The sequence below is a fragment of the Dermacentor andersoni genome, chromosome 11 (genome assembly GCF_023375885.2).
Source record: "Dermacentor andersoni chromosome 11, qqDerAnde1_hic_scaffold, whole genome shotgun sequence".
In the NCBI taxonomy this organism is placed as follows: Eukaryota; Metazoa; Arthropoda; class Arachnida; order Ixodida; family Ixodidae; genus Dermacentor; species Dermacentor andersoni.
This window is the reverse complement of record NC_092824.1, coordinates 82,686,697-82,712,993: the sequence shown is the minus strand read 5'-3', so window position 1 is coordinate 82,712,993 and position 26,297 is coordinate 82,686,697. Positions and strand designations below refer to the sequence as shown.

Here is a 26,297-nt window from a genome sequence, read left to right as displayed (position 1 = left end):
GGGTGCGCCGGCGTTTTCACATGAGACAGGCAGGTGGGTATTGCAGTGAAACTGCTGCGGCGGACAGCTACATATTGTTCACGATCGCACGCACCCCGCGCAATTCATTATTTACGTGAAACCTAGCGGCTGGAAAATGTATCATACAATCGCAATTTGGTGAGGCACTGAACGTTGTTGCTAAAATATAGTGTTTTCCGGGAATGTATGAGCCGGTAAAAATTGAGAGTAACTCTATTGGGTCATTTTTTTTGTGTTCTCTATTGCGAATTTTGGTGCCGGGAAAATGTACGTAAAGGAAACGCATCAGCGAGGTTCTACTGTGTATGCCAACCACCTGTGATGCTGGCAGTTACAGCAATTGACATTGACAGTCTCACATCTCGTGCAGGTTTCCAATGTTTCAAATCTGAAGTTCTCATTTTTGTGTTGCAGGGAGACTAGCAACAGCGCTTTGTGCATTCTTACAGATTAGCCCAAGTTTAGTGCCCAATTCAGCTAAGATTGTGTTCTCAGATAAGTGTTCCCTTCTGGTGTCAAAGTGGGCAGAAGTGGCAAGGTTATCTAAATTGACAGCAAGGAATTGGAAAAGTGCATCAACACATTCTTCCTCCCGCCTTTTTTGTTTGGACAGCGCTTGGGTGGACTTGTTCTTCCCCGTCCCCCATGGCTGTGTGCCGTCCTGCTCCAACGGATGGAAATGCCCTGGGCTCGTCTGCTGCCTCTTCGCCTTCTGCTGAGGCTTGGAGCCGAATTTGAAGGTGAGCGCTGTCGCACAAGAAGCTGGTTTGCTTTCAGCCATTTCCATGCTAGAAACGATTGTAACAAAACAATGTCTTTCACTTTGGCAGCAATTCAGGGCCAACCTGGAGGGGCAGGTTGGCTTTTCTAGCATGCCCATGGCTGCGTAAGGCTTTCAGCATGGCTGAGTGCAGACACAGCCTACATGCCCTGTTTTAGAGGTAATCTGCCGCTTTTGATGAGACTGGGCGAGCTGAGATGCTGTGGCAACATGCGCTGTCTTTCTGCACGTTTAGTGCTGAAGGTTGTGTAATCTCAAGTTTTCGGACATGCGTAGAAGCGAGAGGCAGAGGAAGCATTCACTTGCTGCTGCCAGCACTCTTCAGGATAGCGTCGTCCCACTGCAGGAAACACGATCACCCAAAGGCGCAGAATGGATGCAAAAATGTGGCTGGCTTTGCATCGTACTGCCGATGTGAAGGTATCATTGCCATGGCACAAAATCATATCATTTGTCTCAGACTTTCAGTCAACAAAACTTTTTGTCTAAATTAAATTTGATTTTTCTGGTTGCCTGATAATTTGGAAAATTTGTGGTGCCTTTTATGTAAGAAAAATTCACCGGAGACATTGCTTATTTGCATGAAAGGTTGAGTTTCAATATAACAAAGTTTCATTATATTGAAGCAAATTGTCAATTTTACCGACGTCATTGTAGAGGTTTGACTGTACATTGCTTAGTTCCTTTCATCACATTGCTGTTCTATAATGTGGCAAGAGGTAGGGGCTGCACTGCACTGCTAAGTTTTTAGGCAAGGAGCTCAGGGTACAGACAAACTAGGGGACAGGACCTCCATCAAGTGTGTTAGGGACAGCTTTGCTGCAACGTGAAGCATTCGAGCGCGGTTGATATGGGTCCATTACTGTTCTGCCTCTCTTTTTTGGAATGCCTTCAGTAGTGTGGGAGGGCAGGTACATCGAGGTTGACCTCGCTGCCCATTTGATTTTGCACATTTACCTCTGTCCAGCTTGAACTTGAAATGGAGGAGGTGGGGAGTGGGCAAATTGTTATTTAAGTTTCACTATTCTTTTGCAGTGTACCCATACCCAATGGTCAGCATTCGTGGACGTCGCTCTGTCTATGCTGAAATCGGCCACACTATTATGACTGTTCTGTTGGTGAGTGATGAAAATCTGCTTGCAGCTGTGGTGGTACCAGTTGAGTCACTTGCTTCTATTGACAGAACTCACATGATCTATTCTCTTCAGTAATAGCCATTTTCTTCACATGATTTATGAATACGCATACACAGAATGCCGTGTAAGCAGGAGTGCCAGGTACGCATTATACTCTCCTCGCTAAACCACTGGCTTGTTTGTGGTTAAAGTTTGCGTGGAGGCACAAATATCACAGTGGAATCATTTTTTTTTAACGTGTTTGAGTGCATTTTTTCTCTGTTTAGTGTAAAATAATTTAGTGTATAAGTATGCGTCACCTACGTTAATCTGTAATGTGGTGCCATCTGTCAGTTTGCTCTCTCTCATGGCCCATGGTTTAGCCCTAACAATGACAGACGACACCACCATTCCACTCTCGCTAATTCTGCGCCTTATGTTTAGCATCACCGCAGGCGACACATAGTTTTAATTTATCCCACTCTATATTAGCTGTGTGACAACAGAGTAAAGTCACCTTTAAAAGTTTACAGACCAAGAGATCTGAAAACAAATTAGTTTCTGAGCAGTTTGTGTCGTACCTCTTGAACCCTTACAACACTATGCTGTTTCCATGTATATACTAGTGCAGGCTGAAAATCCAAATACCAGGCTGCATGCCCAGGCCATGGAAATATTCAGCTTTTCTCCAGGTCCTGTGGTTCATAAGCTTGTGATGCCAACTGTAAAGTTTTATTTTTTTTTGTCTGTGCTTTCTCAAACAGCGGGCTTTTGTACAGGTTATTGTGCAACAGCTTGTTTCTTGGCTTGGTCCCTGTGGCTGAAGGGCTATTAACGAAGGGGCAAACTTGACTTTACCTGTTCTTAGACTTCTATCACAACTGTTGGTTAACTTCCTCCAGCCCTTGTTGCTTTCTTTCAACTTTGATGCACTTTTGCATCGTCTAGCTTGGCCAGTCAGAATGCACACTCCTTCAAGCCACCTATTGTTGTTGACCAAAACCATTATGAAGCCTACAAATAATAAAGCCAAGGCAAGTTTGGTTGTAGCTTTTTTTTTTTTTTTTCGTGGAAGTGCAGAAAGTGATGAAAGTAATGAAATAGGGCATCTGCTTAAGAATGTTGGGTGCGTGCAGACTGCTTGGTATATCTCAAAGAGTCGCTCGCGTAGCATTTGATAGATGGTAAGCGCGATCATGATTAGCTAGACTTGGCGCACGACATATCGTTGCGACAAGTTCAGGGAAAGAAAACACGGGAAGGAAAAAAAATTAATTTTGACGACAAAATTCAGGGGTGCGATCACTATGCGAGTGCTATCATTATGCGAGTAAATACAACATACATTTAACTTACCCTGATGGCACCTGTATTCCACCTTAAAATTTTTGCTCAGTCGTTGCAGTGTTCTTCGCTCCCGCGTGACTGGAAGAAAGGAAACGTGGTTCCAGTCCCAAAGTCAGGCAATGTGCATGCTCCCGAGAACTACCGTCCCGTTTCATTGACAAGCATCCCGTGCAAACTTTTGGAACACATCATTTAATCTCATTTTGTTGACTCTTTTGAGACCAATTCATTGTTTCATTCCTGTCAACATGGCATCAAAAAATTTTCTCGTGTGAAGCCCAACTAGCTTGCTTTACTGATGATCTTCTTTCTGCAACTGACAATAAATTTGACGTTGACTGTATTTTCGTGAGCTATGCTAAGGCCCTTTATACCGTAACGCACAAACTACAAAACCTCAAACTCGATCAGCTTAACATTCATCCTATAGTATTAGCTTGGATTAACCCTTTCGCTGTCAGACCTTTCTGGCCGTGACGCCCCCCCAGTGTCGGCTTGGTTTCAGGGAACGAGCATAACAGGGAATGAACATAGCAATTTATTTTTGATTGTGATTGGTATACAAACAACATAGTCACTGCAATATGCACATTTCAGTGTTCTGCAGCTGTTGTTAGTAAACATCATCATCATCATCAGCCTGACTATAACATGTGTTCAACATCCGAATCTGACGATGCGGAACTCCCCTCTTCCTCGCATGAGACTGTCCGAGTCTGAATCCGAGCTCGGCTCGTACTCTGAATCGGAATTGAGCCACCGCTCCAATGAGCAGACGAAGGTCCGCGCGCTCAGCCATCCGAAAGTAACCGCGCGCAGGGAGGATGCGCTTTCAGTCGCCCGCACAACGGAGAGAAATGGGACGTTGCGTGATCAAGAAGACAGAGGGAGATGGAAAAAGGCTAAAACAAAGTTCGAAGGGCTTTACGTTTACTGCTGCAAGTCGGAAGCGAGGGTGCGGCGAGAGAGCGAAAGCAGCAATCGAGTCACTCTTTTCGGAGAGGCAACGGCGCGGCGCGTGCCGCTGAACTTGACGCGCCGTAGCAGACACACCAACAGGATAAAAATAAAAACCTTCAAACCCGCGGAGATGCCAGAACAACCCTTGAACCCATAACCACACGCGCGCGACGCATGATACAGCGAACGCGGAGCCACCGCGCCACTCAGCAAAGAGAGAGGGGCGAGTGGCAGTCGCGCCGTACTCTTCAATACGTGACTAACATAGGTCGAGGCGAAAATACGAACTTGTAGAAGGAGTCAACAGATGGAGGGGCCAGTTCAGAAGCGCCAGCTTGGCGCTCAGGCGCGAAATTTTGAACGCACGATAGAGAACGTACCGGTACGTCGGTGACACTGTGGGGGGGAAGCGCGAAAACGTACCGGTACGTCGGTGACAGCGAAAGGGTTAAGGGATTTCTTTCTAATTGAACCCAGTTCGTGACTGCTAATAACGCTTCCTCTACTTTTTCTTCGGTTACATCAGGAGTCCTGCAGGAATCTGTCCTTGGGCCTTTGCTCTTCTTAATTTATATTAATGACCTCCCTGGCTCCGTGAAATTGTTTTCAATTAACTGATTTGCTGATGACTGCGTAATATATCATAAGATTAGTGACCCCGTTGATTCCACTAAACTATAAGAACACCTTAACAATTTATCCATATGGTGCAAGGCATGGAACATGAAATTAAATGTGAATAAATGTAGGTATATGCGCATTTCACGCTGCACTAACAATACTGACACATGCATGTATTTTCTTAATAGCGCCCCTCTCCGTCAAGCTAATTTCTATTAGTATCTCGGCCTTTATGTGACTCGCAGTCTATCATGGCACAAGCATGTTGAATATATAACCTCTAGCGCTAGTCGCACGCTAGACTATCTGCGCAGAAACTTTTATGCTGTTCCTGCATCTTTAAAGCTGATGCTCTACAAAACACTTGTTCGCTCAAAATTAGAATATGCCTCGGCCATCTGGGATCGCCCTCAAGCATCACTAACCCTCTCCCCCAAAGCCACTTGGAATCGCGCGTCCCGCTTTATTCTATCTAATCACCCTTGTCGTGCTAGCGTAACACTCATGAAGCAAACCTTTAACATACCAGATCTATCAGTACGTCGTGCATACACCGTCTTGCATACACCGCCATGCATATTCCGCCTTTGCCTTTTCCACAAGATTTACCACAACCTGGTATTAAAAGCGAAACATTTAACACCTACTTCTTACTTTTCATTCTGCAGCGATCACCTTCATAAAGTTTTCGTGCCATCTTGTCATACGAACCCGTACTATTTCTCGTTTTTTTCCTCGTACATGCAATGACTGGAACCACGTTTCTGCATTGGTTACCACTTTTACAGACACATCGAGGTTCATGACTGCAGTTCTCCATGCCATCCAAGAAATCTTTTTTTCATTGTTCTGCATTCCTTTTCTGTGTATGTACCACTCCTTTCTGTAGCGCCTACAGGCCTTGAAAGTATGTAAAATAAATAAATAAATAAATAAACAGGCTATCGGCTACAGCGGACGAAATTAGCAGCAATCTTTTTCGAAATTGGCCATATAAAACATACTTTTGCCGTGTCGACAAGGGCTGACAACTGACCTGCGGGGCTCAGCCGATGATCGCGGCTCAATATCGCGTGCAAAGGACGAAGGCAGGGCAGAAACGCGCCAACTTTTCATGCATAGGGGGGTGGGGGGAGGCGAGAGGAGGGTGGTTCTACTCTGGCAGCTGCTGCTTCCGGTGCGGCCGCCGTATCTTAAAAGCAATATGCGATGTGGACAAAGTGATTGCCTGCACGGGCACCGTATCACGAAAGTGATCTGCGATGTGGACAAGGTGTGCCCAGTGCCGGTAGCTTCGTATGTGCAGTGTGCTTTCCACATTTAGTTCGCATTGAAGCGAGAGACAGCACGAAGGTCAGTTCGCTCGCTGCTGCTGCCACGCTCATCTTGCTTCGCCTTTCGGGCAAAACTGTGACTTCTCTTTTCTCCATTTTTTTTAACTTTTGACATTCGTCACTCACTCTTTGCAATAAAGTTGTTAGACATCACAATGGAAGTTACGGAAGTGAGGCTTTTCAGATATTACGGACTTCGGATAAAACGGATGCTTTTCGTCAGATTATCAGGGTCTGTTGTAACGAGAGTCGACTGTACTTTGATGGGTTTACGAAATCTCGTGAAAGTGAAACTACCACCGAAAGTCACGGAGGTCACCTGAGAATAGCACCCCAGCTGCGAACGTCATCAGCACACCGTGTTGTGTGGTGGTGCTTGAACACGATGAACTTTGCATCACAGCGTGTTCATCACTTTGCATCACTGTTTCGCCGGTTTCACGACAATATGAGCAAGCTAAGTAAAAAGCGGAAGCAAAAGATCATCACATTGGAGCATAAGGATGTTATCGTAACGGCTGTCACATCATGGTGCTGAAAACGTGTGTTGCACACACCAGAGAGTCCTTTGCTGTTTTATTGAATTTTCATCGCATACACGACCGCGTGGTGGTTCAGTGGGCTGCAGAGCCATAGTATTTGTTGCATGTTCAAAGTTGTGCATACCATTGGGCATGTGCTGCAGTAAAGGACAATAGTCAGTATGACAAAGTAATGTATATAGTAACGAAGCGATTTTGGCTTCCCCCATTCGACTTCGTTATAACGAGGTTCCAGTGTATAAACAGGGCATTCTCCTCATCTTCAGAGTTGTATGTGTTTACAACCCTAAAGATTACAGCCCTGAAGCTGCAACTCTGAAGAGTTGTAGTTTCAAGTCTTCATAGTTGTATACATCTAACTCCACATGGGAGACATTTGCAAACTGTGAAATTTCAAGACATCTTATGTGACAATGTTTTTCTGCCATCCTTCTCTTTCACTGTGCTAGGATTTCCGCAACTTCCAGTACCAGCTGGCCAGTCTGCCGGGGCTTCTGGTGCACTTGGAGGGGCGGCAGACGACGGTGCGGGTGCCCCGGAACCGCTATGACGCCCTCGTGCGGGTCCTGGACGGCAACGAGCATGTGCTTGCCCTGGCAGGGAACATGAACCCCGAGGCTGATGCTCACCTTGTCTGCGTTCAGGCTCCTGACGCAGGCACCTACCACTCTCAGGCACTCCAGGTAGGCTGCTTCAAAAGCACAGGTCTCCATCTCAGCATGTGCCTCATCACTTAATCATGGCAAAAAAAACTTGTCATGTGGGAGCAGTATCGTGGGAACCGAAAAATAGTCCAGAAAAATCAAAGTCCAAAAAATCCGTTCTGCCAAAAAAGTACAGTTTATTAGGCTTAGAGTGGCTCAAAATCTCTAATGATGCCCTGCCTCATACTGCGCTTAGAGGCGATCAGACTTGCTTGGAATCGCACAAGAATGATATCATCTCTGTATACAGTCGACAAAAGCTTCACCGCGTTGGTCTCTGCCAACGGACTTTGCCATGGAGGTCGAAGAAATGAGCCATGTTTCTTTGCACCACTTGGCTCTTACCAAGGCACAGTAGGTGGTGACGATAACACTAATGTGAAGCCACATAAACACATACAAAGATGCAATGTCTTCAAGACACACCTGCTCAGTGGACACACCACATAAAAAATTGCAACTAACACTTTAGAATAAACAGATCCCGCATTAAATAATTATGACAATAGTGCTGACTGAAAAAAAGAAAGAAAGAAGAAAAAGTGCCATTCCTTAGGGCGTTTTGTCAGCCAAGGGAGAGCGGGCATGGCCTCCGAGACAGAAGGATGACACACCCTCTTTGTTGATAGGGCGCACCTCCTAATCTTAGAGGCTCTAGAGTGGGCCACTGGAAGCCAAGCCAGCAGAAAACCCAACATGGCAATCTCGAAGATAAGGTAGCGTGGCTCAGAACGAGCGATTTAATCGGGAAAATCCAACATTGGGGCCTAAATTAATCCGAAAAATCGGTCATGAAAATGCGTTAGCTCTGTCAGAACCCTGACAGTGCATTTATGGAGTCTGAAATATCCATCCAGTCTGAATTTTTGGAGTCTGAAAAATTTGTCAGCTAGCGTATCACATGCTTTTGAGGCTCTCCATGCTTGTACAACTAATGGAGAAATAGTGTTGGGCTAAACAATCTAAATTTTCTCTGGAGTGGAAACATAAAGGGAGGGTATTGATATTCACTTGTGAGAATGTACAAGAACACTAAGGATGCAACACAGTTAATACGATGCAGGGAGTTCAGTGCAGGTTGAAAAGTGGCCCTAGCAAGTTGAGAGTTGAGACTACAGTTTCATTGTTGGTGGCAACTGTGGTAGCCAAGATTGATTGAACAGACGTGGCCATGACAGTGTTTCCCCAGCAGAACAGCATGGCTTCAAGATGTGTCATCAGAAGTGGACGGCCATGTGTCGCAATGGAACTTTAAGCAGTTCTGCACCAAGAAGGTTTAATGTAAAATATTCTGGAATGGCTGTAGCCTGTAGCTTGTTATGATCTGAGGTGAAGCCACACCAACTGGAATCTGCTCACAGCTCAAGTGCTTTTGTTCTGCTAATGTAAATGCTAGGCTAATTGGAAAATAAAAACTTGTTGCCTGTTGGTTGAGGCTGTCCTTCTGTTTGCAGGCACGTCCTGGAAGCCTTGTGGAATGCACGGGGGCGTCATTCGTGGTGTTCAGTGGTGCTCTCAAGGGTCCAGGGGAAGCCAAGCACAGCATCGTCGAAGACGGTGTGCTGGTGCAGCTTTCGCCAGCCAGCATGGGAAGTCTGCGGACAGCGCTGCGTGCCATGCGTGACTGGCATGTTCCAGCGGTTCCTGCGTCGCCTGGCGAAGACGCTGGCCACATTGCCGTCATCTGGACAGAGGATGACCGGCCAAAGAATAAAGGGTTTGTGACACTTGCATCCTTGTTTTGTAGAAACCTGTAATCTGCCTGGTCAATAAAACTTGGCGCTGGGATAGTTGGTGATGCATTTCTTAAAACTGAAGGTAGCGCTGAAAGGGACGAACACATGGTGAAATGATGACACGACGACAAGGGAACGCTTCCCTCGTCGACATGTCGTCATTTCACCGTGTGTTCGTCCCTTTTAGCGCTACCTTCAGTTTTAAAGACTGCCTGGTCAGCAGGCCGATTTCCCACGTGAACACAGTGCTTGCTCAAATTCATTAAAGGTGTTGGCTCTGTCACACAAATGACATGGTTTGGTGGAACACTTGGTCTTCCTATAGTGCTAGCATGAAACAATATTACTTTGAGAATACAGTCAACATCCGATTTTTCGGACTCTCTAGAGGCTGCAAAAACGTCCGAAAAATTGGGAAGTCTGAAAAAGTGACCCTTTCACACCGTTACTATGCATCACCCTAATATGTTGTGTATGCTTGGCTGCGTAACAGCACTGTGTCGCGGCGAAGGTGACTTTCGGGAAGTGGCATTGTGCAATGCAACATCCTTGCTATACTTCCCAAGCTTTGAAGCCATCTACGAGAATAAAAAAGGTGTAGTCGGTGCTGTTTATTACAGTGGTAAATTTTTTTCAATGGAAAACATGCCACTAAATAGCAGGAAGCTTGGTAGTGAACGTCAAAGCAGCTAGGCCTAGCATTTCCACTGTGGCTACGGCTGCTGGTGGAACGGCATATGAGAGTGCTTGTTCAATGCTGCGAGATAATCAAAATGGCAGCAGTGGTGGCTTTGATTATTGCTGTCTCAGACCTGCGGTCACAGCAAACAGTCTGTAAAATCGTATGGCAAAGAGTTTCAGTATCCGAAATTTCAGATGTCCTTAACATTGGCTTTGTAGCGTATGTGGCAGGGCCGTGAAGGTGTCCAAATTATCGGGTATGTCCAAAAAAATCAGTCTTTGGCTGTAGTAGTGAACTGGCTGGGTTGGTATTGGTTGTGGAGAAGGCTCGTAGAATGACGAACAAATAAATAAAGGCATTGATGGGACACATGCATGTCCTGTCCCTGTTGATTACTTTGTCCCTCATTCTATGTTTGTTTTCCAACATGATTGATATCAGCATTAGCCTGGAAACATTGACAACTTGTCCAGAGAAAATCCAGAGATACTCAGATTATATGAAATTTGAATTACAGTTAAACCTTGATGTAACCCTTTATCGGACATAACGAATACAGAAATTTTTTCACTGATATCAGTGTGCAATTAGTACATTAAATATGATAGCTAGTAATAATTGATAGAATGAAACTGCTTTTCTGCTGGATGTGACATTATAATGAGGTTCGACTGCGCAAACAGCCACATTCATAATGGCAATGACGCAACACATTTGGCACCCTAATCTAATTTTCTGGCACGGTTGTTACAGGGTGCAAAGCCCAATAGACGGCCGCAGTCTGGAGGGCATTACTGGTGTGCGCCTGCGTGTATTCTCGGACTTCTGCGCTCGGGGCCTGTGCCTTCGGTGGACTGAGTTCTTTCTCCTTTCCTGTGACGGAGGACCAACGTGGGGCGGGTAAGCAGCAGTTCCAACAGCCTGTTTCAAGGCCGCTGCAGGGCAGCGGCTTCTGGATATCTTTCATCACCCCTGACCTTGTGTCAATCGAGCCCACTCTGTAGCCACAGATTTTGTAATCTCATTACACCATTTAATCTTCTTCCATGTTTGACGGTCCTTCTCTTCTGTCGTCTCCCATATTCTTTTAGTACGAGAAGAAAGAGGGTTAACCGAGGGGCCCAATTTTTATTAATCATATCGTGAGAAGCCAACAAACAAAGACACCAAGGAAAACCTAGGAGAAATTACTTGTACTCATTAATTGATTTCAAGAAATGATAAAAAATAATGGCAATAAAAGTGGATGAAAAGACAACTTGTCGCAAATAGAGAACAATCCCACGTCTTCGCATTACGCATGCAAGCACGCGTAATGCGAAGACGTGGGATTGTTCTTGGTGTCTTTGTTTGTTGGCTTCTCATGATATATTCTTCTAGTTTAATTTTTGTCTATTCCATGCATTACAGGACTTGCCAAACTTCATTAGTTTTCTTCTCCACAAGAATGCCATTGCCCTACATTTGCTCTCTAAGCTGCATTGGTGTCTTTTTATTATTATTCTCTTCATTTCTAATTCTGCAAGCCTTATCATCCCTTCATGCATTCCACCCCCTGCTACTCTTCCAGTGTCGTATCCACGAGATATTCACAAATTCTAAATTTCACAGGTTGACAGGTGTTTTTATTTTATGTAAGGCCCAGGGGGCATTACGTAGGGGGGATTATTATACAATCATTGGGCACAGCAAGGTTACAAATGCCAAGGAAAGTAAGAAAATATCATAAGTACAATAGAAATGGAGTGTTTACAAATCAAAGCAGGAGGGTGCTACAGGTGTCATATCACAATCAAGAGAGGTATACTATATATGAAATATCGATTTCATGCACATTGGCGTGATTATAGAGTTGCTGAATGTAGACTAGATTTGGATACATCAGCCATCCTGTCTTAAAGGAAGATACAAACAGTAAGGGTAAATATTTGTTCCGGCAGATCATCCTGCTCCATCCTGTGATGTGAAATGAAAAGCGCCTAATATCAACAGTCTCAACCTAGGTGTCTAAGGAGAATTCCTTTGCTGTGTGTTACAGGTGCGAGGACCCCCAGCGGGCTGCTGAGGGGCTGGCTCGGGCCTTCTGCGAGGCGCTGCTGCCGCACCTGACCTTGCTGCAGCCCCTGTCTCCACTTGGCCTCCGTGCCCAGTTGGGCCCTGACCAAGTCGGCTATGAAGCCGGCGCGCAGGGCCAACCGCTGCCAGTCGTCTGTCAGGAGCCACTGGACTGCGCATTGGTGCCCTTGCTTACCGGGCCACAGGAGCCCATGCACCTCGAGATGCTCTTCCATGTCATCTACCAGTGAACGGATTCAGAATATCGGCAGCAGCCCAGCCTCATGAGAAATGTGCGCTAACTACTGTATATTCAGCTCCGCTAGCAAGCCCGTCTAACGGACACTACATCAACAGCACTTCTGAATGACTGACTGACTTTGCTAGCCGCTTTGTGCGCTGTTTTAAGTGGCAACTCACAATGATGAGTGTTACATGGCTTCCAGTCTGTCAGATGCACCATGTTTTCCCCTCGTCAAACCCGAAATATTGTGAAGAGCCAACTGCCCAGAGAAAAGCTCTCCGACAAGTCCTGTGAACCGGCTTCACATTTACTCCTCGAGTGGGATCAAAACAGCTACACCTATGATACTTTTTCACCACTCACTTTTGTGCGAGAGGTTGTGCATGCTCATTTTCGTAAGCCTGGCCGTTCCTGTGAACTCTGTGGGGGCCTGGAGAGCTTGTCACCGATGCCACTTTCTTCTTTTACCGACAGTGCAATGTTGCTGCTTTTATCCCCGCACATTGATTGCTACAAAGTCCTTATTTTGAGAACGAAAGGGATTGAGGACCTGCCACTGCATAGTTAACATAGTAGTCCTCCTAACACTCTTATGACATGTGATGGGGTTACTATCGCCTAAGCTTTCCTGAAACGGACAAGCGGACACAAGCCTCCTATGTTCTCGGCTTTGAGTTTAGTGCGCGCACTCTGCACTCTTTGTTGTGGAAGTCAACACCTGCGTCGATCCCAGCTAGACCATGACCACACCATTCAAGCTTGCAAAAAGAACATAATCATTTTGGGACCTGTGCTTTTGCCAGCTGCATCCATAGTGAGAGCGTCAGCGCACTTCCTTTATGTACGTGGAAGCTGTTATATGAAGAACTTATTGCTTATCATATTTTGCTTGATTTGCTAAGTACTGAAGATAATTATATCAATTGTGTGGGGTAACGCTCTTTTTACCATCGTGGGTGGCCTATTTCTTAGTTTCAAGATGTTTTAATTAAACTATCAGCAAATGCTGTGTTAGATGGCTCAGTGGTGGACAATCTGTTATGCCTGCTGCTTCCCGGCAATTTGACCACATGTGCGTGCTTATATGCCAACTTCACTAGTTCTGCTCTCACTTAAGGTTTGGCACATTCTTATGGTGCTGATGACGCAGACATTGATTCAAAAATGTGCTGCTACGCTTTGTAGTTGCTTGAATAACGATTTCATCGGTAATAGGTGCAACAAAAGCCAGGGATCAGCTTCTTGTATGGTCTACGAATATGCAGATTATGACACACCGTGGTTCAGTAGTGAGCTTACATGTAGCAACCTTGGCAGGAAACAGGGGTTGTGCGTTTGTTTGTGGAGTCTGAACGCATTGGTTACACAGCATAGTCTTGTGCCGTTACGCATGCTGGCCAGCCGTCGCTCACTGATATATTGTAGCCAAGAACAGACAGCCAGCGACACCTTCTCTGATGTCATCAGCACTGAGCTCTGCTAACCCGAGTGGTCATGCCTAATTAAGGATTACTGCATTTACTTGCCGACAGAATTATTGACCATTGTTCCGGGTTGCTTTCGGTTTTCAGTGGGTAGTAGTTTTCTTTATACATTTCAGACCGCTTGTAACATAACTGCGTGTAGTGGAACTCTAGATATACAAAGCAGTGCTTCTTGATACTGGTTTTTCTACCATAATGTTAAAGTCATACACTCTGCACCTATAATGCAGTCACCTGATGTAGAATATCTGCAATAGAAGCTGAACGACTTTGTACACAAGTTAAGCAGTGGGAACTTTCGTGGAAAGAGTGCTGAAAATTTCCGAACATCCTGTTTGGATGTTATGATGGTGGGGTATTCCTGGCCACTTCGGCTGCATTTCACATGTGTACAAACACTGTGTGTGTGTGCTTTTGTTATAGTGCAGATTTTCGTGATTCTGGTGCCCTATATTGTATAGCTGATTTGCACCGTATAGAACCCAAACTTCCCTTGGTATGAAGCGGGGCTGTGCAGCACGGTACTCTGAGGCAGTACAGGAAATATAGGGAGGAATCTGAAACCTAACTGTCCTTTATGAGCTGCATTGACCAGCTGTCTTGTCTCACTAAAGGCAACTGCTTTATTTTATACGTACTTTAAGTTCTTTTACAACAAGAAACAATAACTGTCCCACTTAGGTAGCCTCAGTGTTGGCATGATTTCACGTGCCTGCATATGCACTAGCATGCGAAGCAGAAGGTCAGCATTTAATGGATGTGTGTCACTGCTAACCTTCTCTTTGGAAATTACATGGTGCCTGAATTGCACCAGGCAGTTCCTTGCGCGATGCAAACAGATAGTAGGTTGAATCAGAGTGGTGGAAAGCAAGCGTGGGAACAGCTATGATGCAGGTTTGCTTGTGGCAGCTCATATTAGAAAGCAGTATACAAGCATTCTGCTTTTATAGGGCACCTCCTCGCAGCTTAAAGGGACACGAAAAGAAACACTGTATCAATTCAGAATGATAAGTATTCTTTCAAAACTTTGTTGTCCATTAGTTTTGTTTTAAAAGGTCAGTTAGCGAAATAAAGAATTAAGGCAAAACTTATATTTATTGAATCTTTGCGCTGAAAACCCAGCGCTAGTACTTGGAGTGCAGCATTAAGGCTTTCAGAGCATTTCCTCGAGTTAGGGTTGTTGTGGCATAGTAAAGGTTCTGAAAATTGCCAAGTTTAATCTTTGGCTCCTTAAAGAATACAGTGTAGTCAATCTACAGTGTAGTCAGGAAGAAAATAGTTAACTTTTACAAGCAGGTGCCGTTCAAATGTGATGTCACAGTGAGCTGGTGCACGAACTTATGAGGCATCCTGTCACCTTTACGTTGTTCTCATTTTGCTCATTGTCACGATAAGAGTGGCTTTCTTTAGTATTGTGAAAAGTAGTGTAATAATGCAGCTAAATTCATTTTTATCTTTGATGTCCGTACTGCACCAAAGCAACAAGTTTTATTTTGCATGGCTTCCATGATCAAGGCACATTATTACCTCTGTGGCATGCAATATGATCTCGGAGGCTGCAGTTTTGGCTCACTGGAGTCATTGCTGCATGTTTTACCAGAGAGGAAGTGGAACCTTTCGTTCACAACCTAAAATGCACTGCAACAGCTTAATTCACTTTGTTCTACAAAATTTTAGTTTCTGGACGAACTGACTTAGAAACAGCTGTTGGCATTTGCACACCAAACCAACAATGTGCGCAAACAAGTGTCAGAAATACCTGAGAAGCCAATCACGGACAGTGTAGGGAAGTCATGTATGAATGCTCCTTTTACTATTGCGCTTGCAGTTAGAGCCCCGATTGAAACTAGCACTTAATGCACTACAGTGCCTGTGCTAAGAATAGTTAATGTAATTCAAGAATGCTTAATGTAATACCAAGTACATTCGGTGGCACATTTGCTAACAAGTCTGAATTTACTTGTGTTTTTCAAAACCCTTTGCACCTATTTGCATCACTGTTTTCATATCTGTGATATATGTACCAGCTCTCTTCAGCTTATTTCAATCTGCGATTTTAGGTAGAGCGTGACATTGTCCCACCGCACTCAAGTGAGCTCTGCAAGTCAAAATCCCAATCTCGACCCGTAAGAGTGAAAGGGGTGAAATCTATGTTTTCAGCCCCCTTTATTAAATCGTAACGGTCTTCAATAAATAAAGCTCAATTTGTGTGCTGCACATTATTTGAATACGGGAAAGCTAAGACTAACGTTGGCCTTGCTGAGCTTCGCATCAGGACTGACTCGCCAACTCAAACATGTACGATGAGGCATTTTGCATTGCGCTTTAAATTTTGTGGTTGGGCAGGCTTGTGCAAGACTGGTTATTGTGCATCTGACTGAGCTTAACCTCATTGCTGTACACCGGTAATACACAGGTAACGCAAACGTGACGATGCCACACTCTGAGATCTGCAGCTCTTATGTCACCGACTCGCAATGGTTGCTGCTGGCGTAGCAGTGTTAATGGAGCTTTTGACGTATTACTATAGTACTTGGATTTGTAACCAGTGACCATTTGTGCTACTCCAGACCAGATTATAAGCGTAAAAAGGAGTACTGATGTAATGTTCTCGAGTTGTCATTCTTTTTGTTTAACTATAGCCGGAGCCCTTTAAACCTTATAAAAGATGCTTGCAACCATCGGAGTGCACCAAGCACATGATTTACTATAATGAATTTTCTTACGAACCAGTTTTGGCTTCGTTTCTCGGAAGAGGATGTGTCATGTCGTTGAGATACATTTTGCTGGCTCCGCACCACATGGCTGCCACATGCAAGCCCAGCCAGAAAAAGAACATTAGTTTGTTTACTTTATCATGAGCAATGTTGTCATATCTAGCTCTTTTTCTACATGGTGTTGGCAGGCCATGCTCTGTGTCGTGGTGTAGTGATAGTCAAGGACACCAGGTCTGGTATTTCAAGACTAAGTTTAGTATTAAAGTATGTTATCATTGTTTCGCGACCTTCAAACTTGCTGAGCATTGTTGTTTTACATGCCAGAAGTGTGGAGGAAAATTTCTTCAACCTCGAAAATATGTAGGCACTCCTTTATTTTAACATCTGTGTTGACTAAAAGGTCGGAACTGCCTTTAGACATGTGTGGCCTGCTAATGGGTCTTCCTTCAACTAAAGTCTCACTACTCTTTGACATGATTCAGCTGATGTGTGTTAGTGTTTGTGTGCCTAGGTAGCACACAAGGCTGTTCCACAAACGTGAATTGTTGCCAGGAAGCCATTGAACAACCTCGATGTTAAGGTTGCTGTACAAGTTCAATTTATTCTAGGCATGTTTGTTTGTCGTGAAAATGATTATGTGTGAGCTGCTTGTACAGTATCTGTCATTTGCACGCTGTGTAATTTGCCACTTTAACTTCGATGCAGGGTCAACTGGAGCCCAATCAATTTGCAATTGTTCTACTTGGAGCTTACATACTATTTTCGGCATCTTAAACAGAATGGGCGTATGAGAGGTGTGTGCAATATCGTTTGCAAGTGTTCTTGCTGTGATGGACAGAATAACATTGTACAACATGCATCTTTAACTGTTTGTAACTACTTTTGCAAGAATGCATTTTCTCTTTTCATTAAAGAAAAATTTATAATGGCCAGCTGAATTTAGTTGTTACAGAGCTTCATGTAGATAAGAATGCATGCTCAGCCAAGTGTGAAAGGTTGTGGTATGTCCAGCCATTTGTGTGACTGTTTTAGGCTTAATAATAAAAAATATAGGTGATGTAAAAGAATCGCTGTCCATGCTTCTATTTGAATTGGTGGCTAGTTAGTGTTATGGTTACTGACATTTTTGTTTCCTCAGTTGTGTGCCTTGGTTACTTCTTGGAAAGTGCAAATGGTTGGTGCCTCATTGAGGAGGATGCCCTGTTTAGCACTTTGCATAAGTCATCACAATGACTGTGTGACCGTATGTTGCTGTTTGACCAGCTGCCTTTGAAAGGTATGGGCGCTTGGCCTATGGACTGGACCATCTGTGCCAGCATGTCACTTGCATGAGTCATGACAACATGGACATTGGTAGCTGTGCCATGATTGCCTCTTGTGAGAGAAAACTGCAACATATTCAGTGCAATTCAAGATGGTGTCACGTGGTTTCAAGACCGCAATAAATAAGTTGCTTTTACTGTTATTGCCTCGATTCTGGTTTTCCTGTTGCATAGTTTGGTTAAAGGAATGCTGAAGAAAAATTTCGTCCTGGCTTTTCTTTTTTTTCTAATAGCTGTCAACTCCATAATTATGGTATAAAGCCTCAATTCCTTGAGAGTGCCTCAAATTAGAGCGCTCACACACGAAGTGTGATGCAGCTTCAGACATGACAAAGAGCGCTTCATGTCGCTGCAAGTGGACATGGCAGCCATGTGATATCATAAACAAGTGTGCTGGCCAGCCTGATGCAGTGATTGAAGGCCATACAATAACTGTGTTGCCAAATTGGCCTTTGCAATTGCTTCTCTCTTGGAAATGCAGGGGAACCCGCTCTCCGCTCTTGTCCCGTCGTGTGCTGAATGGACTTCTGAGAGCATGGTCATAGTTCAGAACATTTGATGCAAAATTCAAGGACGATTCAAGGGTTTCCATGCTGCTGGAGTCAGTCAGTCATACACATAAAGTAAAAAAAATATATATTCAGATATTCTTAGCTGCAGTTCTTCTCAGCTAAGCATTGCACGCACGCTGCGACCTCTTTTTGGCATCTTTTCAATGTCGACTTTCTCATTGTAACGATGTCAAGCACCTTGTGGCACATCAATGATCGTGCAATTCGCTCGAAGGTAAGGAGTGTCTACCTTGCCTCTCAAAGATACTCGTCAGGTTAAAGCTGAATGGCTGAAATTTGCTTTGCCCTACAGAGCCCCATATAATTTTTGATGCGCTGGATATTTGATGCCATAAACTCTGATTTAAGTGGTGGAAAACCAATGTAGAGCCCACGCTACCGTTTTTGATATGCGGGAGGGAGTTTTCAGTTGTGGATAGTTCAAGTTATTACTGCAATATTAATTACCATGCTAAGTTTTAATCAATTGTAATTTTACTGTTTTCTTCATACCAATATACTCTCCATTGCGAGAAACAAATGTGAATGAGTTATTTTATTTAATGGGAAATGGTGTTAGTGCTTTGTACAATCATTTCTAGAGCCCGAGCCTCAACAAGGAAGCCATGATGGCTGCAATATAAACCAACTAGGAGAAAGCGGTTGTAGCAGTGCGATGGCGATTTAAAACAACTTGGTGTCCACATGTGGACATGTCAGATTGCAATCGCTTAGGGAAACTCTGAAAAGATCACACATACTATATAGGATCGTTTCCCGTTAGACAATGTCCACAGCATGTTACCGATGTGGAGTTTGCTACTTTGAATGGTCAGAAGCCACACTCAACCGCAGTTTTCAAGGAAATGAAGGAGCTCCTTTATTTTCAAGGGCCCTAGGCTCTTGTTTTCCAAATTGAAAGGGCTTTCAAGGAGGTGTATGAGCAATGATAGCGTGTGGTACACATAGGTAGTGTCTGGCTTAAGACTGGCACATGAGGTTTTGGTAATGGGAATACCCTACTTTTTCTTGTTCAAAAGCTGTGCTGTACCTTGCACATATTTTGAACTAGTCAGTTTAAAAGGCAACAATATTATTTATTGCTCTGTCAAGGTATTCAGGCTCCATAGCATAATTACTGATCAGCAGCTATCCAATAGAAGAATACGAACAAGACAAATGTTTTCTGTTGGCACACTAATAATATTTTTGTGTGTTTACAAATTGGCAGTAAATGTGCCTTGTGAACTCATTGGAAAACAAAAACAACCAGGCAGTCTAGAGAGGTGCTTATTGTGACATCAGTCGTGATTTGGAAACAACTATTAGCGGCATTTTGAGACGACATGTTCAAGGACTACAAGGACTTTTCAGCATTTTTGCATTGTGCTCCTCCTCTTGACAGAAATAAATAGGAGAAAAAGATTGCTCTTCACAAAGTTACAGTTCTGCCAGAAGCATTACAAGAGCACTTAAGTTAAACACAGCTGCTCGTGGCAAAAAGAAGCTTTGCACACCTTGTTTAAAATCTATGATGTTGGTTGGCACCAGCAATGCAGTCCCTGCACAGTCTCAACAGGCAAGCACATCATGACCAGTAAAAAGCATATCATCATCATCATCATCAGCCTGGTTACGCCCACTGCAGGGTAACGGCCTCTCCTATACTTCTCCAACTACCCCGGTCATGTACTAATTGTGGCCATGTTGGCCCTGCAAACTTCTTAATCTCATCCACCCACCTAACTTTCTGCCGTCCCCTGCTACGCTTCCCTTCCCTTGGAATCCAGTCTGTAACCCTTAATGACCATCGGTTATCTTCCCTCCTCATTACGTGTCCTGCCCATGCCCATTTCTTTTTCTTGAATTCTACTAAGATGTCATTAACTCGTGTTTGTTCCCTCACCCAATCAGCTCTTTTCTTATCCCTTAACATTATACCCATCATTCTTCTTTCCATAGCTCGTTGCGTCGTCCTCAGTTTAAGTAGAACCCTTTTCGTAAGCCTCCAGGTTTCTGCCCCGTACGTGAGTACTGGTAAGACACAGCTGTTATACACTTTTCTCTTGAGAGGTAATGGCAACCTGCTGTTCATGATCTGAGAATGCCTGCCAAACGCACCCCAGCCCATTCTTATTCTTCCGATTATTTTATTCTCATGATCTGGATCCACGGTCCGGATCCGGATCACGGTGATCACGGAAAAAGCATATACTAGAGTCAAACTAAAATATGGCACTGCAGGCACCTAGAGCCACCATGGGAATTGTGAGTAGTACATATATTTGTCTATGGTTGGCATGGCTTCGTTGGGGTTATGCACTTCTGCTCATTTTTCTTTTAGACTAGTATTCGTCTTGTGTTTTTGTGTTGCAATGTTTTTATGTAGCCAAAGTGATGCGTGTTCTCACTTAATTTTATCGCATAAGTTCCTGCAGCAGCACTAACTATATGGTTGTATCGGTATTTTTGACAATGTGAAAATTTTTCTTTTGGTGTTAGAAGCTATGACAGAATAAACTTGTTTTTGCCTAGTCAGCTTGAGAAGATTAATTTAAGAGACTACCACGGTGTTCAAAGCCAGAGTAAAGAGAGTTAGACAAACCCATATGTACTTTCAATCATTTCCATAAGGCTCAAAGCTATATAAACATATATAAACATACGAGCACATGTGCATTGGCATTCTTAGTTCAGATTATATATATACATATATGTATATAGTTATGGCTGAGAAAATCACCCTGGCCCCAGATATATATATATATATATATATTTATATATACAATCACAGTTTTATCCATTCATGCTCTCGCCTGCTCAAAGCCACCGTCACCAACTTTTGTTTGTACTCGCATTAACCAGCCCATCTCTCCTGTTCATACTGCACATCTGCTCAAATTTATTGGCACTCACTCCCATTCATATTTACGTCCACTCACACCCTTTGTCATTTGCTAATGCTCTATCTCACACCTGTGAAATGGGTGTGAAGCAAATATGAGCCAGTGCACTCGTGAGCGAGTATGCCGACCTATGAAATGTGCGTAAATAGTGTGGAAACCATTGAGCATACTTTATTAGTATGTTGCTGTGTCTAAGTAAAAGCAAAATGAGAGTACTTTTGCAGGTGTTAGCTTCATGAGGATAGTAGAGAAAAGGTAAAGTAATTATAAAATCACCACCCAAGCACTCTGTACAAATGGTTAACCAGTGAAGCTGAAACATGCGGCCCCTGTGTTTATCACTGGGTTAATCCTGACGGTTCATTAAACGACGACTTGGTAGGCTGCTGGACTATCGGAACGCAGTTGCTGCTTGCGGTCAGCTGCACGAGCCTGTTGTGCCCGTGTTGCAGCATCGGTACAGTGTAGACGAGCTCGTTGTTCATGGTTCTGCTTGCAGTGTTCCTGATCAAGAGCAGCCTGCACCTCAGCAGTACTTTTTACGCGTGGCCAACCCGTTTCGGAGCCGGAGAGAAACTGCTGTGTGTGCTCGGCTGTGACAGAGAGCAATGACGTCACTAGTGGCACTGCTAATCCAGCGCCACCTAGATAGTCTAAGGCCTCTTCACTCTGATCCATGGTGTCATGTTACCTGGCCTGACTGCCATAGTCTAATGAGGATGCTCCCGAGTAGGCAACAGTGATTTTGACGTCACTGCTTTCATCACGCAACCTCGTCAATGGAAATTTCGGGCCAGGCAGCGTGACGTCATAGATCAGAGTAAACAGGCCTTGTGCTATCTAGGTGGTGTTGGCTATTTGCACACCACTCTTTCTCTCTCTCTTCTTTTTTTTTTTTCGTGCGTGGGCATGGGGTTGTGCTGGAGAAGTTTTCAGCGTACAGGCGACTGACAGATGGACGGACGAACGGACGAACCGGCTAGCCATATACAGCTTCGTTGTAATAGGTGTGACAAATATTACCAGTAAACGAGTAAGGTGAGGATACCATAGGATGAAAATAATATTATTTTAAGTGTCAAGAGCAAATGCAGAAGAAAGCTAAAAATCAATGCGCTTGGTGGCACCAACTGCTGAAAAGAGGATGCTCACAAAAGCTTAATCAGGCTGATGATGATGTTCATCATCATCAGCCTATTTTATGTCCACTGCAGGACGAACGCCTCTCCCTGCGATCTCCAATTACCCTTGTTCTGCGCCAACCGATTCCAACTAGTACCCGCAAATATTCCAATTCTGATATTCTAATAGACATTAAGAGAAAAAAATGGCGCTCGGCAGGTCATGTATATAATGCGCAGATTTGGTAACCGTTGGACCATTAGGGTGACGGCATGGGCACCAAGAGAAAGGAAGCGCAGTAGAGGACGGCAGGAGACTAGGTGGTGCGACGAAAGGAGAAAATTTGCAGGTACATCATCAACCTATTATATGTCAACTGCAGGACTCTCCCTGCAATCTCCAATTACCTCGGTCCTGTGCAAACCGATTCTAACTTATCGCGTAAAATTTTATTTTATTTCTGCAGTATCTTATATAATGTACAACACATTACATAAAATTTGTATGACTGAGTGGACTGAGATGGAAGCACGGTTCACCACCAGGGCACACCATAGTATGCATTTAGTAGAGTTACTGTATGTTGTCAGGATTGGGGGCTCAATCCCATCGCTCGTGATCCGTTGTCAAGATTGGAGTCTGGCATTAATTAGAAGGTAGCTGGCCCATGCCGTCGTCCAACTTATCCACGCTGAGGACGTTGATGAAGGGAAGGACTGCTTCTCATTGAGAACGAGGAATATGGGTTTATTTACAGTATTTATATCAGTCTAACATGACTGTTTGAGAAAGTACATCAGTCTAACATGACTGCTTGAGGGAGAGTGACATGAGCAGTCGCACAACAGCGGTTTTTAAACACTCGGTCCTCCCCCGATACAAGGTGATGCGAACGTTCGTTTCGTCATCGCAAACTAGCCGCCTCCCTGCAGGACGGTCTACACACACAAATGCACACACGTTCGAATGTCCGGAGCGGACGTCAGAGTGGCCCCGTAGAACTCGGAGCCGTTCCGGGTAGCGCATTGAGGAGTTTGGGAACAATAGTTGGCCCGCCGAACTCATCCCGTCACAACGGCGATGAGGCTAGAGGTTGGCGGCAGTTTCAGCACAAAGCCTGCTTCATTGAATGCATCCTGGCTGAAGCGACGGAGAGTGGGGGATGCCCATATTGTTCCCCGACACAAAGTCGATTTAGTCACGCTGTGGCTAGAAGTTGGCGGCGACGCTCCCGGAATGTTGCCGCCATAGTTGTAACTGGGTGGCAAACTTGCACTGCAGCTGGCCGTTCTTAACAATGTGCTACCAAAGGTAGCACATACAGTAACTCTAGCATTTAGTAAAGCAATGAAGGGGACTAGTTGGTGAACGTTCATGATTATATTGCGCTTAGTGTTACACCTACGATATTAAGTGAAGGTCAGGACGTGGACGTACGTAGCGCCACGTGCGTTGAGGGCTTCATTATGCAAATGCAATGCATAATAAAGCCCTCGATAAAATTTAATTCCCAAGCCACTAGAAGTACAGCTGTGTCTATCGGTAGTGCCTTCTTTTTGCTATTCTGAAGTTTCATAAAGCACGTAACGCTACAGCGCCAACCTAACACACTTAACAAACCAAGGTCCAAACGGTAAAAACATGTTCTTTCAGAGTTTACGTGCCATCGCTTTCTCGTCAGGGCTTCGACACCGCACCGCGACACAAACCCAGCCACTGGTCCAGCGCGCTTTCTCTATGGCGCTATCGCCTATTCGAGCAACAGAACAAAGGCAGAGAGCATAGAGTTTCATATCAGTATACCTAGAGGGAAATCTGGCGCTGCTATCGTTCAACCAATGCCTCCTTTACTAGATGCCTGCCGCGTGAGCCGAGAAGCTGGTTCCTGCCCCTCTCCTCTTTACTCTTCCCCACCCGGGTTAACCTGGGTTAGAGTTACTGTATATGCTACCACAGGTATACCTGTGGTAGCATATACAGTAACTCTAACCTGGGTCGGCTGCGAGCGCTAGCTGCGGTGGCCACTGCAAACCTAAATCACGTAGCTCTGCCTCCGAGATTTTAGCGGTGTCTGTTGCGATCCCGGAAGCAGGACCCGCGGTCTCTCGTCAAGCCATTGGTCGAGCGCGCGCCAGCCTAGTAATCGTCACTTCCTCCTCAACAGGAAGTGGGTCGGCTGCGAGCGCCGTCTCTCCGCGACTACCCTGAACTACGGGAATCTCCGCTCCAATGGGAAGACTAGCGACGCGGCAGGCATCTAGTAGAGGAGGCATTGGTTCAACCATGGTTCAACCATCACGGGAATGATGGTATGATGATGGGAAGCACAGGCTTCAGATTGACATTCTATTGACTGGCGAACTAGTCTACAAATATTTTTTGGCAGTTTTGGTTTCGCTCCAAGCGCAATTGCTATAACCTGCAGTGGGACTAGTGCAACGTAAAGCTCTCTGCCTTTGTCATGTTGCTCGAAGTGGCGATAGCGCGCTGGGCCAGCGGCTGGGACGATACTTGTGTCGCGGTGTGGTGTCGAAGCCATGACAAGAAAGCGACGGCATCGTAAACGTTGAAACAACATGTTTCAACGAACAAAGAACATGTTTGGGCCTTGGTTTGTTAAGTGTGTTAGGTTGGCGCTGTAGCGTTACGTGCTTTATGAAACTTCAGAATAGGAAAAAGAAGGCACTGCTGATACAAGACAGTTGTACTTCTAGTGGCTTGACAATCAAATTTTATTGAGAGCTTCATTATGCATTGCTCGTTTATGTGCTCATTGAAATGCGTGTTTTAGGACTTTGAGAACACAAACTTACTTGTGGTAGGAAAGGTTGCTGCTTCCTGGCTGTAGTCTAGTGTCGCAAAATGGGTGAGTGCAAAGCCACGCCATAACGCTTCGGAAACGGTACGTCAATATAAAATATGATGAAGCATACTCGTAGGAGGCCACAAGCGTCCTAGCTCGCACTGCAGCAGATGTGCTTAAGTGTACTTGAAGACTTTCAGCAATCGTGACAGCCGACGCAGCCTTTCGAAAGAGCGAGAGAGTTTGCAAGTGCCTGTCGTCTGCGAGAAAAATCTCGCGTTTGCAGCGAGCAGACGTCGTAGCAGACGACACTTTTAGCATTCCGCTCAAGGGCGCAACACTTACTCACAATACCACATTTTTATTTATATAAATACTTGATGAGTATTTTTGTATAAGGACATGCACGATTAGTATTGCTGTTGCAAAAATAAATAAATGATTATTCTCTGGCGGTAAATCGGGAACAGAATCGCACAAGTATGCATACCCTGTGTCCTGGTCACAAACCATAGTAAACCATGCTTCCATTTCAATGTTATACAAACTTTATGTAGTGTGTTGTACATTATATAATATACTGCAGAAATAAAATTAGATTTTACGCGATAATATTTGAGTTTAGCTTTGTTTACTGCGCCGCAAGCAAACGCCACTAGTCTGAAGATCGAAATCAATCCGAAGCCTGTACTTCCCATCATTCCCATGCAGGTTGAGGTAGTTGAGGCAACGCTCATGAGAATCCCCGTCGACACTAGCGCCACATTTCCCTCTAGGGTATCTATTGAAAACTCTATGGCAGAGAGAGAGCTTTGCGTGTTCTGTGGCTTTGCGTCGCACTGGGGAGCGAAACCAAAACTGCCAAAAAACACTTGTTCGTCAGTCAACAGAACGTCAATCCGTAGCCTGTACTTCCCATCATTTCCATGATGGTTAAACGATCGCAGCGCCAGATTTTCTTCTAGTTATACTAATATGAAATTCTATGCCGCCAGCAAAAGCCTTGGAGATTGATTATTGTGGACACTTTCACATCCGTTCGGTTTGCCTGCACCACTCTGAACCAGTTCACGGCGGTGCACGATAAGTTCGTAAATTGCGCATCCAATTCTGTGGTGTCGGTAACCCTAGTGTCGGCACAATGCGGCTCTCGAAACGAATGCCGAAGTGCAGACGCGATCTCGAAAGCCAAGATTTTGCGTACTGCTGCGTTGGTTTAGTCTGTGCTGCGCTTGTTTACTGACTAATGC

General features: G+C 44.6%; 1 protein-coding gene across 1 annotated transcript in view; it reads left to right on the top strand.

Moving 5' to 3' along the window:
* The window catches only part of Sara (Smad anchor for receptor activation), a 51,858-nt gene extending 34,050 nt beyond the window's left edge, over nucleotides 1-17,808 (top strand). Inside the window, exons 10-15 of the mRNA XM_072285285.1 lie at nucleotides 635-761; nucleotides 1,838-1,920; nucleotides 7,171-7,404; nucleotides 8,880-9,142; nucleotides 10,597-10,743; nucleotides 11,882-17,808. Coding sequence (XP_072141386.1) covers nucleotides 635-761; nucleotides 1,838-1,920; nucleotides 7,171-7,404; nucleotides 8,880-9,142; nucleotides 10,597-10,743; nucleotides 11,882-12,149 — 1,122 coding nt within the window. The 3' untranslated portion in view covers nucleotides 12,150-17,808. The remainder of the gene's footprint in view (nucleotides 1-634; nucleotides 762-1,837; nucleotides 1,921-7,170; nucleotides 7,405-8,879; nucleotides 9,143-10,596; nucleotides 10,744-11,881) is intronic.
* Nucleotides 17,809-26,297: the final 8,489 nt, after the last annotated feature.